The 14,939-nt window shown below is 50.9% G+C and overlaps 2 protein-coding genes across 7 annotated transcripts in view; one reads left to right on the forward strand and one right to left on the reverse strand.

Moving 5' to 3' along the window:
- Positions 1-139: 139 nt before the first annotated feature.
- SLC35D1 (solute carrier family 35 member D1) lies at positions 140-10,265 on the forward strand. The gene is made up of 12 exons (XM_080406704.1): positions 140-349; positions 783-816; positions 901-987; positions 1,198-1,265; positions 1,610-1,681; positions 2,364-2,432; positions 2,751-2,853; positions 3,383-3,475; positions 5,733-5,800; positions 6,122-6,200; positions 6,875-6,957; positions 7,754-10,265. The coding sequence occupies exons 1-12, from the start codon at positions 153-155 to the stop codon at positions 7,860-7,862; spliced, it is 1,062 nt and encodes a 353-aa protein (XP_080262830.1). The 5' UTR covers positions 140-152; the 3' UTR covers positions 7,863-10,265.
- Positions 10,266-10,968: 703 nt separating this feature from the next.
- The window catches only part of MIER1 (MIER1 transcriptional regulator), a 43,661-nt gene continuing 39,690 nt past the window's right edge, over positions 10,969-14,939 (reverse strand). For all 6 annotated transcript variants that reach the window (XM_080406697.1, XM_080406695.1, XM_080406698.1 and 3 more), the window contains one exon: positions 10,969-14,294. In XM_080406697.1, the coding sequence (XP_080262823.1) occupies positions 13,969-14,294 (326 nt within the window). In that variant the 3' untranslated portion in view covers positions 10,969-13,968. The remainder of the gene's footprint in view (positions 14,295-14,939) is intronic.

The raw sequence follows: 14,939 nt of genomic DNA on the forward strand, positions 1-14,939 counted from the left end.
ACACCCCCGTGCCAAGCCCCCCGTGCCGGGTCCCCGCCGTTAGAGCTCCGTGCCATGACCGCCCCGTGCCGCGCCCCCTCACCCCGCCCCGCCCCCCGCCGGCCCCGCCCCCCGCCCCCGCCCCGCCCCCGCCGGCCCCGCCCCCCGCAGCCATGTCGGCGGCGCGCAGACGCCCGGCGGCCGGGACCGAGGGGGGAGCCCCCGCGGGAGCCCCCGCGCCCGGCGATGCGGAGCGGGGCATGGCGGCGCCGGGCCTCACGCTCTGCCTCAAGCTGCTGGCGGCGGCCTTCTACGGGCTCAGCTCCTTCCTCATCGTCGTCGTCAACAAGAGCGTCCTCACCACCTACGGGTACGGCCTGCGCCCCCCCGCCCCGCGGGACCCCTCGCCACCCCTCGCTCCTGGGTGCCGTGCGCCCGCGGGGGCCCCTCTGCGTGCGCTCCCGTTCGTGTTTGTGCGCACCCCCCTTGGGTGCTGTGTGCCAGCGGGGACCCCCCTGCACGCACCCCCCTCTGTGCCTGCCCCCCCTTGGGTGCTGCGCCCCAGCAGGCGCCCCCCATCCTCCGGGGGCTGACCCCCGTGTATACCTCGCCTTTCCCCCCCCGGGGGCGCGTTGCACTGCCGCCCCCCCGTGGGTGCCCTTCCTCCCACGGGGACCCCCCAGAGCTGCGGGCTCTGCAGATTTGGGGGCCGGGGGCTCCTCCCCACGCACGCAGCGGGGGGCACGGCTGCCAGGCACCCCCCACCAGTCGGTGCCCCACTGATGTCTGCTCTCTGCCCGCAGGTTCCCCTCCTCGCTGTGCGTGGGGCTGGGCCAGGTGAGTGGGGTCCCCCCCGTCCCCTCCCTTGACCCCCATGCGGGGGGCACTGGGCTGACCCCCCCCCGCCCCTGCTCCTTGCAGATGCTGGCGACAGTGGCCGTGCTCTGGGCGGGCAAGGCGCTGCGGGTGGTCAAGTTCCCCGACCTCGACAGGCACGTCCCCCGGCGGGTAAGCGCCCCCCCCCCCCCTCCCCCCCCGGGGCACCGCCCGCACCGGCAGCAGGAGCCCGCGGCTGCGGGCCGGGTGCGTGTGCGGCCGAGGGGGGTGTGTGTGTGCGTGGGGGCTGCGGGCGCCTCTGTACAAGGGGGTGCTGCAGGGGAGCGCCCGGGCACCCTCCGGTCACGCACGCCGCGGCTGAGCCCCCTTCTGGTTTTCTAGACGTTTCCTCTACCTCTCCTGTATTTCGGGAACCAGATCACAGGACTGTTCAGCACAAAGAAACTGAAGTACGGAGGCTTTTCTGTACGGGGGGTCGGGCGGGGGCTGCTGCCGGTTCCCGGGCTCTGCGGGGTGTGGGTGACCCCAGGCAGCTGCTCGGGGCCGCCCGGTTCCGCTACCCACGCTCCGGGTGCCTGTTGGCTGATGCTTCTCCCCGGGTGGGGTCGCGGGGCTCAGCTCTGGTCCTCACCCACGGGGGGAGGGGGGCGCCGTGGCTGTCCCCGGGCAGGTCAGGCACGCGGGAGTCACCCCGTTGCCGTGTGGGAGTTGCCAGCCCAGCTGATGCTCGACTGGGGGTGGGTGGGTGGGGGGCGGGGGTCGCCTTTTCACCCTGCTGATCCTCCCCTCGCAGCCTGCCCATGTTCACCGTCCTGCGGAGGTTTTCCATCCTGTTCACGATGTTTGCTGAAGGATTCCTACTCAAGTGAGTCTCCCCAGCCCCTTCGGTGACGGGGACCCGTGTGAGTTACAGAAGCCCGAGGGTGCTGGAAGGACCTGTGGGGTGTGAGCGAGCCGCCGTGCGCTGGAGACCCCTGTGGCCACGGCGCTGGGCTTGGGGCGCAGGGGTACGCAGTGGGGCTACTTGCCTTGCCCTGAGCAGCCCCTTACCCGTGGGACAAGGTGCCACGCGTGGCTGCCCGGTGGTGGTGGAGAGGATGCTCCATCTGTGCTTGCAGCAGCCTGGCTGTGCGGTGCAGGTCTGGAAGCGGAGGGTGTTGTGCCTGTCCGTCCCGGCATGCCTGGGTGCCTGTGGAGACCCCCAGACTGCCCCCGCTGCGTGCTGACAGCCCCCTCCCCAGGCTGGTCCCTGCACGGTGCAAGCGCCCCGTGCCCAGCCGAATCCTGCTGTGCAGCAGGCAGAGTCTGCATGAACTTGCACCTCATCAATGCTAAGTTGTTATTTATTTTTTTTTTAAATCACAGAGATAATTGTCTAAAAATGCCTTGCTTTTACTTGCTGCTTTTGCACGGCTTGGTTTGCTTGGGGTGTTCCTCCCCCTGCCCCCCTGTAAGTGCTGGGAGGAGGAAAGGCTCCCCAAGGCGATGGCAGTACGGCACCGGGGGTGCAGCTGTGGGTGATGGTGTGTCCTCCTGCCTCTTTCCAGGAAGAAGTTTTCTTGGAGCGTTCAGATGACGGTGTTTGCTATGATCATCGGGGCATTCGTAGCTGCTAGGTGAGCTCCCGGTGTGCTGTCCCCTCTGCTGTGTCGCTGAGGGGTCCCTGCACGGGCCAGTGCAGCTGAGGCGAACCCACTACCACCCTATGTCCTGAGAGGAGAGAGAGTAAATGCTGATTTTTACTGATTTATTTTTTTTTAACCCTCAGACATGCTCTCTAGTAGGAAAGAATGTTTTACTGACCCAAATCCTAGTCTGTCTTCCCATGATTAACTTTTTCTGACAACTTAAAACAGAAGGTGGAAGGAATCTTGCCAATGTTGTACTCTGCACAGCTTAAAATTGTAACTTAGGGTTTTTTTTTCCTTCCCCAGTGCTGACTTGGCATTCGATCTGGAAGGATATATTTTTATCCTTATTAATGATGCCTTAACAGCTGCAAACGGTGCCTATGTGAAACAGAAGCTGGATTCAAAGGTAGGCTGACCTTCGGCTTCGGTCTGGGCACGGCAGTGTTGCGCTTGGCTTGGCAGTGACTAGGGAGGGCGAGGGGGTGAGGCTCACCCGGTGCTACCCCGTCCCGCTCCCAAAATCTCCTCCCCAGAAGGTTTGGCAGTACCGCTGTGCTGTGCTCGGTGCCAGCCGTGCCAAACAGCACCGGCCAGAGCTGTGCCCCTGTGTTACAGCCGCAATCCCTTGTGACAGCAAAGAAACGGCATTTTGATTGATGGTGACCATAACGCCTGTTGCAAGCTTGTTACCAAGTCTGTTTATATATATATATATATATATGTAGATATGTATATTAATATATTGTGTATATTTTAAAAAAATATATTACATTGTAAATATGTACATTTATATTACAAACCCACCCTCCAAGTTCTGTCTCCGAGAGTCCCACGTGGGTTTAGCTCACAAGACCCAGCCTTCAGTAGCAACATGAATAAGGTTTTATATTCCTGTTTGGAACCAGCTCAAATACCCAGATGTTTCTTATTTCTAGGAGCTGGGAAAATACGGTCTGCTCTATTACAATGCACTGTTCATGATCTTTCCCACCTTGACCATCGCCTACTTCACCGGAGATGCGCAAAAGGTACGATTCCTGTCCCCGAAGGCAGAGCTGGCAGCAGAGCTTACGGGCAGGGCAGGTTGCCTAATGAGCAGTACTTCCATAATGCACTCTTCTGTAACTCGGCCGTTGGATGTAAAATGGGAAACGGTCAAAATGTGAAGCTATAAAATCGCTCGTTATCTCCGGTTTGCAAACACGGGGGAGGAGGTTGGGGCGGGGGGTCGCTGCCTCCCCCAACCGCGTAAGCAGCAAGTAGCTGCAAGCCTTACGTTGGGCTTTCAGTCCACAGAGTTGCTCCATTCAACGTTTTTGTAATGCTTGAGGAATGGGGAAGTGTGAGAGCAGTAAGTGAAACCAAGTATTATTTAAAACAAAGGAGTTGAGTATTTTTAGAATAAATGAGTTTCTTTAAACTTCTTTCTGCCCTGTTGAATCGCTCTGAGGGTGGGTTTGCCTGTGCAGCCCCATTGGGGCACAGTGCGATTTACAGGCCGTTCCATGTAAGTGGAATTTATGTTGTATTATTATATTTTACATTGTTATATATATATCTCTATATTTAATAATTAATAATTCTTGCACTGATTTGTGTGCAGCTACCTTGGTTGGCTCTCCTGAGCAGGAGTGCTTGCTTGTCACGTCTGCAGGAACGGGTGTCCCTCCCAGTGGGCAGGGAAGGCTGGAGGTGTTGCCCACCCTGTGGGTGCCAGCTGTGGGTGCCGGGGCCCCCGGCAGACACCCCTGTCCCCCCGCCCTGAGCCGTGGCCAGGCAGGGAGAGCCTGGTGGTTCTTTTCTAATTAGGAGCTTAGTGCCCTGATGAGGAACCCAGTAAGCAGTCGCTAAGATAATGAGCTGCGATTAGCGAGAAGTGATCGCATGGAGTGAAGGTAGCTCAGACCCTGCCCTTCATTAAGGGCAACTCAGTGGGATATATTTGGGGATAAAGTGCTCATTTATAAGCAGGAGCGAAATGTTGCTCTGTGCTGCACTGTGCAGCCTCTGTTCAGCTCATAAAGAAATTGCCTTTTTTTTTTTTTTTTTTTTTTTTTTCCCCTCCCCTGAATAAACTTCTTTTTCCCTGGCTGAGCTCCTGGCAGCCAGAGGCAGACAAAGATGCGCTCTGTTGGGGCTGCTGCCAGGAAACTTCACGGTTGCAGCCGGATGAAAAACCCTCTTGTGAAGGGCGTGCAGCTGAACGTGCCTGGGGTGGTGACGGCTCCCGGGGCGGGGGTGCATCGTGGGGGACCACGCTGGGGGGGGGGGGGGTTTGCACAGGAAAGCCTCCTGCCGCACTCGTGCATGTGGATGTGTTAAATCTTGTAGTTCATTAACGAGCATCAAAGGTAACGATATCTTGTCATGCCGCACTTTGCGAGAGGCAGAGATGGGCGTGCTGGTGGTGGTGAGCAAACCCTGCAGGTAATTCCTGGGGATGAAGGGGGTGGGCCGCCTGCGGGAAGGTCCCCCCTGCCCCAGGCTGGCATTTCGTGTCCCTGTTGGAACTGTCCCAAGGGCCTGGCAGCACCCTTGTGCAAGCGCAGCCCTTCTCTCCCCTGTGCCGGCCCCTGCCCTGCTGGAGGGGAGGCGGGGGGGGTGGGGGTGGCGCAGCCTCACCTCCTTGCTGCATCACCGGCTGGTTGAGGTTGGCAGGGACCTCCTGGAGTCCATTTGGTCCAACCCCCTGCTCAGGCAGGGCCACCCAGTGCTGGTTGCCCAGGACCATGTCTAGATGGGTTCTGGGTATGTCCAAGGATGGAGGCTCCACCACCTCCCTGGTGTTACTTGGTCACCCTCACAGGGAAAAAAAAGTGTCTTCTGGTGTCCAGAGGGACCCTCCTGGGTGTCCCACAACCACCCCCCCAAAAAAACCCCCAAACAAACAACAAAACCCAACCCACCAAAAAAGCCCTCCTATGAAATGCAGACTTCCTTTAGCCATTTTCTGGGCACCGTCTCGAGAGGTTAAATTCCCGTGGGATATGCTGTCTTAAGTGTTGCAGTTGGCAACGGAGGAGTTACCAGGAGGGCAATTCCAGCTGGAAAATGCCTTTCCTGGTTCCTTCCAACTGTGGGACTCTTGCTTTTTCCAGGAGGGCTCTGTTGGGCGCTGCTTCGGGCTGGCGGTGATGCTGATGCGGACCAGCCCACAGCGCAGGGCGTCACACCGGGCTGTGCTGTGTTTTTGTGAAAGCCAGTGTCGGGGGTTTGGGGGTTTGTGTCTTGCCTTGCTGTGAATCACTGCACTTCCTCTTAAGTGTCGGGGTGTGTTTCTTGCAGGCGATGGAGTACCAGGGCTGGGCAGACACGTTCTTTGTCGTGCAGTTTACGCTGTCGTGTGTAATGGGGTAAGGATGCGTGCTGCTGCGGCGGGTGCTGCCTGGGCATGGCCGGCGCTTGGGTGTAGGGGAAGCATCTCTGTTCCAGAAGTAGTGCATCTTGGTGGCCTGAGCCATTCTGGGTTAAAAAATAATAATATACCTTCAGTCCCGATAGGGATGCCATTTCTGAGAGCTCTGGCAGGTGGAAACTATTTCCTACCCTGCTTCAGTGCAGGTTTAACCAAAAAAGTACCAATACTGCACTAGAAAAGAGGGGAAGAGGTGGTGAGATGAGTGGCAGTGCCCGGAGTGTGTCCTGGAGCCAGATCTCCACTCTTCCTCCTGCAGGTTTATTTTGATGTACTCCACGGTTCTTTGCACTCAGTATAATTCTGCTCTTACAACTACAATAGTTGGCTGCATTAAGGTAAGTGGCTTTCTCCGCTGCTGGGCTGCGGCCAGCGAGCGGGGCTGGGGGCTGGTGCTGAGCAGCTGCTGTAGCTGTTGGAGGGGCTCCCTGGGCGCCTGGGCTGGCTCTGGGCGGCCGCTCGGCAGCAGCGTGGGGAGGGCAGGACGGGGGCCCTGGGGCTTTTGCTGTGTGCTGCACGGAGGGGAGGACGGTCCAGTGGGATGGGTTTTATTATTTATTTATTTCTGCTGCAGTCTGCAGCAGGGAGATGCTCCGTGTGTGCGTGGCACTGCCTGCGGTTAGCGCATTTCGCTTCCTTGGAGCTAATGGTGTGCCAGAGGCCCAGGAACAGCCCCAGTCCTCCGGGTCACCTTTGCCCAGCCAGCCCGTTGCAAAGACAGATGGGTGCTCCTGGGTGTTACTCGGGGTTTTAGCGCCCTGTGGCGGGTGGCCGAGGCTGGTCTGCAGTCGAGGGAGAGCTCTGCAGCCGGCAGTGAGCAGAGCCCCTGCTGGGAGCGTTTCCCAGCAGCTCTGAGCCCGCCTGTTTGCAGCCCAGTATTGCCAGCGCTTGCTGGTTTCACCCTGCATCTGGGGGGTCCCGTTTCCATGTTGCTTTAATGCATGGAGCATACGCTTGTCTCGGGCTATATAGAAACTTGTGCTCCTGTTCCTCAATTCTTGTTCCTTTGCAGAATATTTTAATAACCTATATTGGGATGTTTTTTGGAGGAGACTATATTTTTACGTGGACAAACTTCATTGGTCTAAATATCAGGTAAGAACATTGAGGGGTCGCAGTTTTTATTTTATAATTTGCAAGTGAAAATTGCTGTGAAACCAGAATGGTTTGGCTGGCTCCGTGCTTTTTCAAAAAAACCCTGCAGCTGGCATCTGTGCTGCAGCGGGAGCCGGTGCGGAGCTTCCGGACAAGCTCGGGTTGTTTTAAAGCCAGGAGGATGCACAAGTGTATTTTAGCAGCAAACTTAAGTTGTTCTTAGAGTTGTGTGTCCGAACCATATAATTAAGGTAGCAAGAGAAGTCTGGGTTTGTTTTGTTTTGGTGGGTTTTTTTTTGTTATTTCACATTTATTAAAGCACAGCTTTAGGAAGAGCCTTCTGTCTGCTCTGGGGTGTATTTCTGTGCTGTGAGAAGTCTCCCTGTCCTTGCCCTGTCCTTCAGCAGGATCCTTTCAGTGATGGAGCGGGTCCAGCACTAGCAAGCGTTTGGGTAGGAATTAAACAAAACATCTGCTCTTGGAGAATTTTCTTGCAAAGTGACGCTTCCAGCAGATCCTTGAACATTGGCATACCTGTTTTTTTGGTAGAATTATTTTTTGGTCGACCAATCATAAGGTTTCATCTTTTCTTTGGCAGCCAATGTTTGTGGGTGCCCAGGGTGGGTCTGTACAGCGAATAGTTGTGCTGGTGCAAAGGGCAGCATCTGCAGGGGCTGCTGGCGGCAGGTTGGGGTGCCGCGCGGGAGGGAGCGTGCCACAGCATGCCGCAAGCTTGCTGTCGCTTCCCTGGCTTAAGCCAGGGTGTCTCATTCTCGTACCCGACCCTGTTTTGCAGTATTGCTGGAAGCCTGGTGTATTCCTACATCACTTTCACAGAGGAACAAATGAGCAAGGAGTCTGAAGCTGGCATCAAGATGGATATTAAAGGAAAAAGCTCTGTGTGACCGGGAGAGGCGTTATTTGGAAGCAAATATCATCTATCAGGGGCAGAACGCCAGGGAAGGAATCAGGGGCCTCTACCATGGAGTAACGGTGATGCTCTTAATTTGCACAATCTCGATTGCTGCCTTTACAAATTATTTGGAAGATAACTGACCGCACGGTGAAGAATACATCAAATTAAGTCTGATCACGAGGAATTAATGAGTTTCTAATCACGCTGAGATTTGGCAGTAGAGACCAGCTCAAGCAGCCTACACGTTTGAGTGGCGGAGGACCGTACCCCAAGCATCCCCGGCTGCGTCTTGTCTCGGTGCAGCCACCAGCTGGGGACAGGTGCTGGGGCTGGCTCTGCTCCATCCCTCCTCCGGCCCGGTAGCACATGCTGCCGCTGCTCTGGGAAGGTGAGACGGTGGTACCCGGCAGGGACCTGGCCCCGAGAGGCTGGAGAACCCCCCCCTCTCCCCAGGGGAGAGGGCCCGAGAGCACTGTCAGTTCCCCAGCAAAGCTGCTGCTGCAGGATGCTCCTGGTTTGGGCCAAAACCTCTTTGCTGAATGTGCTCTCTGAACTTGTGTTTATTGGTTGGTTTTTATTGTTTTGTTCTGTTAACCCACTTTTAAAGCTGGGTTTCCCATTTTTCCTAAGGGCCCTGCAAACATCCGCCCAGCTCTTTCCTACCCTAGGTTGCTTTTACAAGGCTCAGGGCTGTTCCCACCGTGAAGGTTTTACCTGGCACGTGTAGGCTCTGCCGCACTGGGGCCTTGGGCATGGGGAAAGCTGCTGCCCGTGCCGGGGTCCCGCTGCAGGGCACTTCCAGGGGGAAGAGCTGCAGGGTGTGCCAGAGACCTGATGTCCCACCTGGCACGCCGAGCCTCCTCCCCGTCTAGAAAATATCTGCAAAGTGATTTACCCCAGCACAGTGCACGCACTGGGAAGAGCTGCGGGGACCGGAGCTGGGCCGTTCTGGGTGGCTGTGAGCGCACCATGTACCCACGCTGCAGCACCAGCACTTCAGCTTTCGTCAAACCCTGTCTCGCAGTTCATCGTGTTTTTTTTTTTTTTTTTTTTTTTTTGTAGTTTTGTTTTGTGACCTGTTAAAAGAGCGGGACTTTTAATACGTCGGGCAGTGTTAACTGATCTTTTTTTAAAGGTTGTCTTACACAGCACTTCTTTCTGGGTCTTTGGACTGTCTTAAAGAAGAACTGTTTGTAACTTTGGTTAAAAAATACTGGTAAAACTATGAGTTTATCCATATATCTTGTTTTGGTAACCAGGAAAATAGCTTCTCTAGACACTGTATTGTTTCTGGGAGATATTTGCTAAAAATGTAACTGCTGTTTGGCAAAGCAGCGGTTGTTTTTTTTTTTTTAAGTACTCACTGGAGGTTGCGGTTTTAGTGGTGAGTGTTCCCATATGACGGTTTCTGTAATGGTGCTGCAAAAGCCTGATGCACTGGGAAGGATGCGGTGTGAGGCTGCGGGCCCCTGTGCTGCCGCCTGCTCCAAACTCCCACTCCTGGAGTCGTGCTGGAGCCGATGTCTCTGTATCAAAGCCGGGGTCTTCCCTCGGCGGGGGGGGGGGGGGGGGGGCTCCCCTTTGGGGGCAGCAGGGACTAGGGTGGGTGCCGCACTTCCAAGGCACCTGGCAGTGCTGAGGAGCAGCCCTGCAGCGGGGCTCCCCCTGCCTCATGCAGAATTGGAGGAAAAAAAAATAAATTAGAATTCCCAGATCATTTGTATTGCTGCCTAAATTTCAGGAAAGCCTCGCACTGGCAGGCAGAGCTCTCCCCCCGCAAGGCTACATGGTGAATGATTCCTGCCGTGCAGCAGCCCCAGAGTGACTCCCACAGCTCCAGGCTGGGTAACTGGTCCCTGCACAGGATCCCAGCTACCCTGACTCCCCCAGTCCCACCTCACAGGTCCTTCAGCCAGGCCTGGGCGTTCGTCTTCGCTTGAACAAAAACATTTGCAAATCGCTTCTTGCCACATTTGCTTGTAACTTTGCTGTGTTGAGACATTTGCGGTCAGGGTGTCGATTCTGTCAAAAGTGTTTATTTTTTTTAATATTTGAATCTACTGGTTAGATTTGTTGTTCAAATGGTAAAATATTTTTAAAACTTATTTTGTTTGTAACTAGGCACACTTTGGTGCCGGGGTCTGGATGGCATTGTATAGACTGGGAGAGCGAACAGAGTTCCTACAACAGTATTTTCTATGCTATTAATTGACTAAAATTTTTTCTATATAGAATCTATTTACAAAATGACCATTTTAGTGATTAAAGAGGTGACCTTTTTATTTGAATGTATGGCAGGCTTTATATGTCAGTCAGTATTGATAGCAAAAAGGATTTTATGTGCCTATGTATTTTTGCACTGGCTTCAAATAAACCAATGACCTTCCCTCCTCCCCTGCCTGCTCTCGCCTGCTGCCAAGCGCTCGCTGGCCCTCGCTTCCCTGGAGCCGCAAGAAAAGGCTGGAGATGATGATGAAGCTGCTGAGGCCAAATAAAACAGGGGTGCAGCCAGGCTCCTCCAGCACCATCCCTTCTGCATCTCCTCTGGTAGGTGTGAAGGAAGCTGGGGGGGTGAGGGGGGGCTCTCAGGTTTTCAGCTTTATATAGTCTTTGAGGAAGGGAAAAGATTGTAGTGGGGGGAAAAAAAAACCACCGCAAAAAAGAACTGACTAAAACCACCTTGTCCTTTGCTAACACCAGGCCCTTGGCCTAGAGTAACTGTTGAGTTGTAACGCTCAGCTGCCTTCCCCAGCGCTGGCCACCCTCCGGGCTCTCCTCTCCAGCCTCCTTTGCGAAACGCTGCCTTTACGTTAAGTATACAGCACCCCCCACCCCTCCCCAGGCTGCCACTCCACGTCCTGCCCAGCCCCTCTCTGCTGCTGCCCCGGGAGAGTCTTATGGAAGGAATGAAGGAAACGGTTCCAAGTTTAATCAGAAAAGGGTATTTTTGTTTCTGCAGTTCTTACGACAGCAGGAACAAGAGGAACTACCCCATGGCTGCGGGGGGATGGGGTCTTCATATCCTCTCTAAGCAGAAATAATCTAGCTGCTGATTTGGGAAAAAGAAAACAACTCAGGAATTTTTTATGCAGACAGTATGTTTAAAAAATACTTTAATAATAGCTTTTTTTCAGAATTGCAGACAGGGAGCGGGATAAGAGAAGGGAATTACTAACAGTGCAAAATTACTGTGTGTGGAAAAATGTATAAAACTAATTTTTAAAGAGTGTGTGTGTGTGTGTGTGTGTGTGGTTGTTACCACACTGAACGTGTTATATCACATTTAGTCCTTTAGAAAGTCCAACAAGGATTTATTCTGTTGAACTGGATTCTCTGTCAGGCTGCAGTCTTAACACATTTCATGAATCCAGGACACGTGCTACAGCAGAACCTGTTGTGATAGTGCTTGAAAAACAGACCCAAGTGTCCCATGCAACTTGGGTTCTTCTCAGTGCAGCTTGGAAACATGTTCAAACCCTTCAGGGCTCCAAACTGTACCAAAGGCTTTTAAAATGAAATCAAAGTTACTATATTTCTAGAATTTTAAATAGCTTTAGTAGTGCAATGACTTATCAAGTTATAGTGGCTGCATTTTGAAGAACATGAACAAAAGTATTGTATAAAACACCAGCATAAACAAAATGTAAATTATAATTAAATACTCTTAAAGTCTAGCTGAGCATTATGTATTTGTTGATTATGGAATGTCAGGTCTCTTCTAGGTATCACCAAAAAAAGGTAAGATAAAAAACAAAGCAACAGTTCTGAAAATATACACAGTGCTGTATTTCACACACAAGCCTGAGACAATTTACTTGTAAATTTTTGGAAGTATCTCCCAACTTGCAAACACAAAATGCATAAACCCAAAACTGGAAATAGGACTCTAGTTGCAAAGACCCTCAGCAGCACTGCACTGCCCTCAGTCTGAAACTCTTGAGATCATCTTTGATTCTTTGATGTGAGGCTGTGATACTGCGGCTTTCTGTTAACAAACCAGACTGTAAAGTTAACAGCGACCTTTCACTAAAGCAATCCCTTTTAATTAACTGATTAATGCAGGCCACAGGTAACAAACCTTACCGATGTGCCTCTCCATGTAAATTGCTGTCTGGTTCTAGGCAGATGTCTACTTCGGCAGTTAGAAGGGATCACTCACAACATTCTGGGAACAGCGGGTTACTACACTCCAGTAACTCATCACTGTGATGGAGCCAGGCCCGATCCAGAGGACTTGGCTCATTAATGACCATAAAGTCCAAGTACACATAGTTGAAGAAGAAAACAAAACAAAACCCTTAGCAGTCAGGTTTTTTTAGGTCGATACATTAGTTTAGGACTGTACATTTAAAACCGGGATCATAAAGACTCATGAACTTCAAATAAAAATAACCAATTGAAAATGAACAGCACATCTGTAAACCACAGGAGGACGTGAGATTAAAAATTATACAAATGAACAATTTCTTCTATTTTTAATATACTAGATGTATAGCTGTGGCTTAAAAAGTAAAACAAAACCACGGGTATTAAAAACCTTTCTATTTCATGGATGTAAACCCTACTGCAACAACTTTCACATTACACTAGTGGGAGAGTGAGCAGCACTCCCACCGCACATGATTTTCATTTCTTGCACTTTAATCTTAAAATAGGCATCCATAGCTACTCTCACTTTTTACACATGAATCTTTCTATACTGCATGTATGGATGTGTATATGCTGTACTAAGTATGTGTATGTGATGTTTCTGCTCCCATTGAAATACCCACCCATATAAGGTCCGCTTGTTTTCAGAAATTCAAGATCAGGCACCAGGTTACCAGCTGCACGTCCATTTCCAGCCTGCACAGCCAGAACCACTTGACCCATGTCCTCCCCTTCCTGTGTTCAGTGAAATGTAGAAGATGACAGCTATAGACTGAAAATAAATTGATGGGTAATCTAACACCTGATCTTGGCCAACAAGGTTTAGTAAACTTAAGCATCTGGCTGATGTGAAATTTATCTGAGCACAAAATAAAATGACAAAACTTATAATGAAAGCAAGAAAATTTGTGCAATGCAAGCATCATGCTTAACAAATTCTTAGCATCACTATTTGCCATAAAACAGAAGTAAAAAACATTACCTTTTCAAAAGCAAATGACTTCTAACCATTCTTGATGTTAATTGACTGTTGTCTGAGAAGAAAATAACATGTTGGTGACTAATAAGCATTTTTTAAGTCAATTGGTTTGGTTTGGGGTTTTTTTGTTGGGTTTTTTTTTAGAAAAGACTTCAGCAAAATAAAACGAAGCTGACATTAGACTCAGGATATCAATTCTCTCATAAAAGTTTACCAACTGTACAAGTTAAGAAAATTATACAAGCTTTTGTTTTAAGAAAGGACAGTTCAATCAAGACATAAGTACTGTAAAAATCTTTCAAAGGCTACAAAGAAATCTGGAAAAATACAGAATGTATTTCTTTAGCCCAGATAAAGAATATGGAAAGACATCATTGATGTCAACAATTTTACATATACAAACCTGACCTGGTTTATTTATTTACCTTTTAAAACTTCTATATATAAAAATAGTTGTGCTCATAACTTTCAGGATTCATAAGGGTTCCTTAACAATGGGATAACACTTTCCCTAGCGTAAGCAGAAGTCTCTGTGCCTACTCTGATGCGTGTCTTGGCATTCTGTATTTCATTTTAACTTCCTGCAACATTTGAACCAGCCCCCTGCTTCAAATAGGATGCTTTGTTCACTTGTACGATGCTTAAATGGTTTATTACATACTGACATTTCTCTAATGTATTAGGCTGGGAGTATTTTTGCAGAAACTCACTGATTTGTTTCTCAAATATTTTTAAGAGCCTTAAGAGTTCCCAGAACTGTCGTTGCCAGCTCTGAGACACTATTTTCCTACTGCTTTTCAGCACTGAAAAAACCCCAAATAATCAGATCTCAAGAGCCAAATAAAAGGTATTAGAAAAAAATCTCAGCAGATTGTTTTACGGAACTGGATTTTGTAAGGTAACCCATCAACCCTGAAAATTTCAGACACCAAAATCTACTCCAAGGAATAAAATCAGCTCCTAGTATTCAGTCATCCAAAGTTTCTAGTTCTTCAAGCTTCCCATGTGAGTTTGCTTCTTGGAAGAACTCTGAAGAACCTGGACTCTCTTTGCCATTGCTGTTAATTCTTCTTCTTTTTAGAGGTCTTTCATTTTTTTCTTCAAAATCGTTTTCGTTTCTTGAAGCTGAATGAGCAAGTTTTGGGTCAATGGCAAGGCTTTCAGTTTCATACCCATTTGTATCCAGATCCGTGTGAGGTGTTTTCTTGCCATTGGTAGGTCCATTTACATGCAATCCTTCAATTTTTGCTTCATCTTTATTTGGTATCTCACCTGGCCCGTTAGCAGACACCCCTGCGTTACAGAGACGTGCCACAAGAAAGAGAAGTGTAAGCAGTAACAGAACAATCTGTGATAGGTCAGTAAAGCAGAAGTCAAACTAGTCCCATTGACCTAAAAAGCCAACATTGCTCTCCATACCCTCACTGTGTGATGAACATGTGATTTATTTGCATACAAATGACACGACTTACCCCAATGGAGCTTATGGAAACCCTTACAAGCAACAGCAGCCAAGAAAATGTCCTGGAATCCCCTAACTGTACAAGTCCACCACAAGGTGGACTGTCCTCACCTGGGCAGATTGTGAACACCGAGCGGAAGCTACAGAATCTGCTTCAGCCCCAAAGTTCCTCCCTCCCCCTGCTACTGCTTTCACTTCAGCTCCTTTGGAACAGCTGTCCCTTGAGGCTGGTTTTCTTCACGAGTGACTGTGCCCTGGCTCTTCCCCCATTCCTAACTGCCTTTCAATGCCCCACGTCTGGCACAGCTAACGGTGTTCCTGAGACAACCAACGGAAATGTGCGGGTGTGCTATGCAACAGCCAGTTCCCATCTCAGTTGTTTTAAATGTCCTGCGCGGGGCTCCTCGCAAAGTTAGCATTACACATCTGCGCTAGCATGGGGAAGACAAGAACAGATCAATTGCATTTAGAAGGAA

The sequence above is a fragment of the Falco punctatus genome, assembly GCF_963210335.1.
Source record: "Falco punctatus genome assembly, chromosome: 11".
In the NCBI taxonomy this organism is placed as follows: domain Eukaryota; kingdom Metazoa; phylum Chordata; class Aves; order Falconiformes; family Falconidae; genus Falco; species Falco punctatus.

What these genes read in the sequence shown, in the direction of transcription:
- SLC35D1 (XM_080406704.1), top strand. Translation starts at nt 153, where the DNA reads ATGTCGGCGGCGCGCAGACGCCCGGCGGCCGGGACCGAGGGGGGAGCC. An exon ending in TCACCGGAGATGCGCAAAAG is followed by an intron (nt 3,476 to 5,732) that starts GTACGATTCCTG and finishes TGTTTCTTGCAG; the next exon opens with GCGATGGAGTACCAGGGCTG. An exon ending in ACGCTGTCGTGTGTAATGGG is followed by an intron (nt 5,801 to 6,121) that starts GTAAGGATGCGT and finishes TTCCTCCTGCAG; the next exon opens with GTTTATTTTGATGTACTCCA.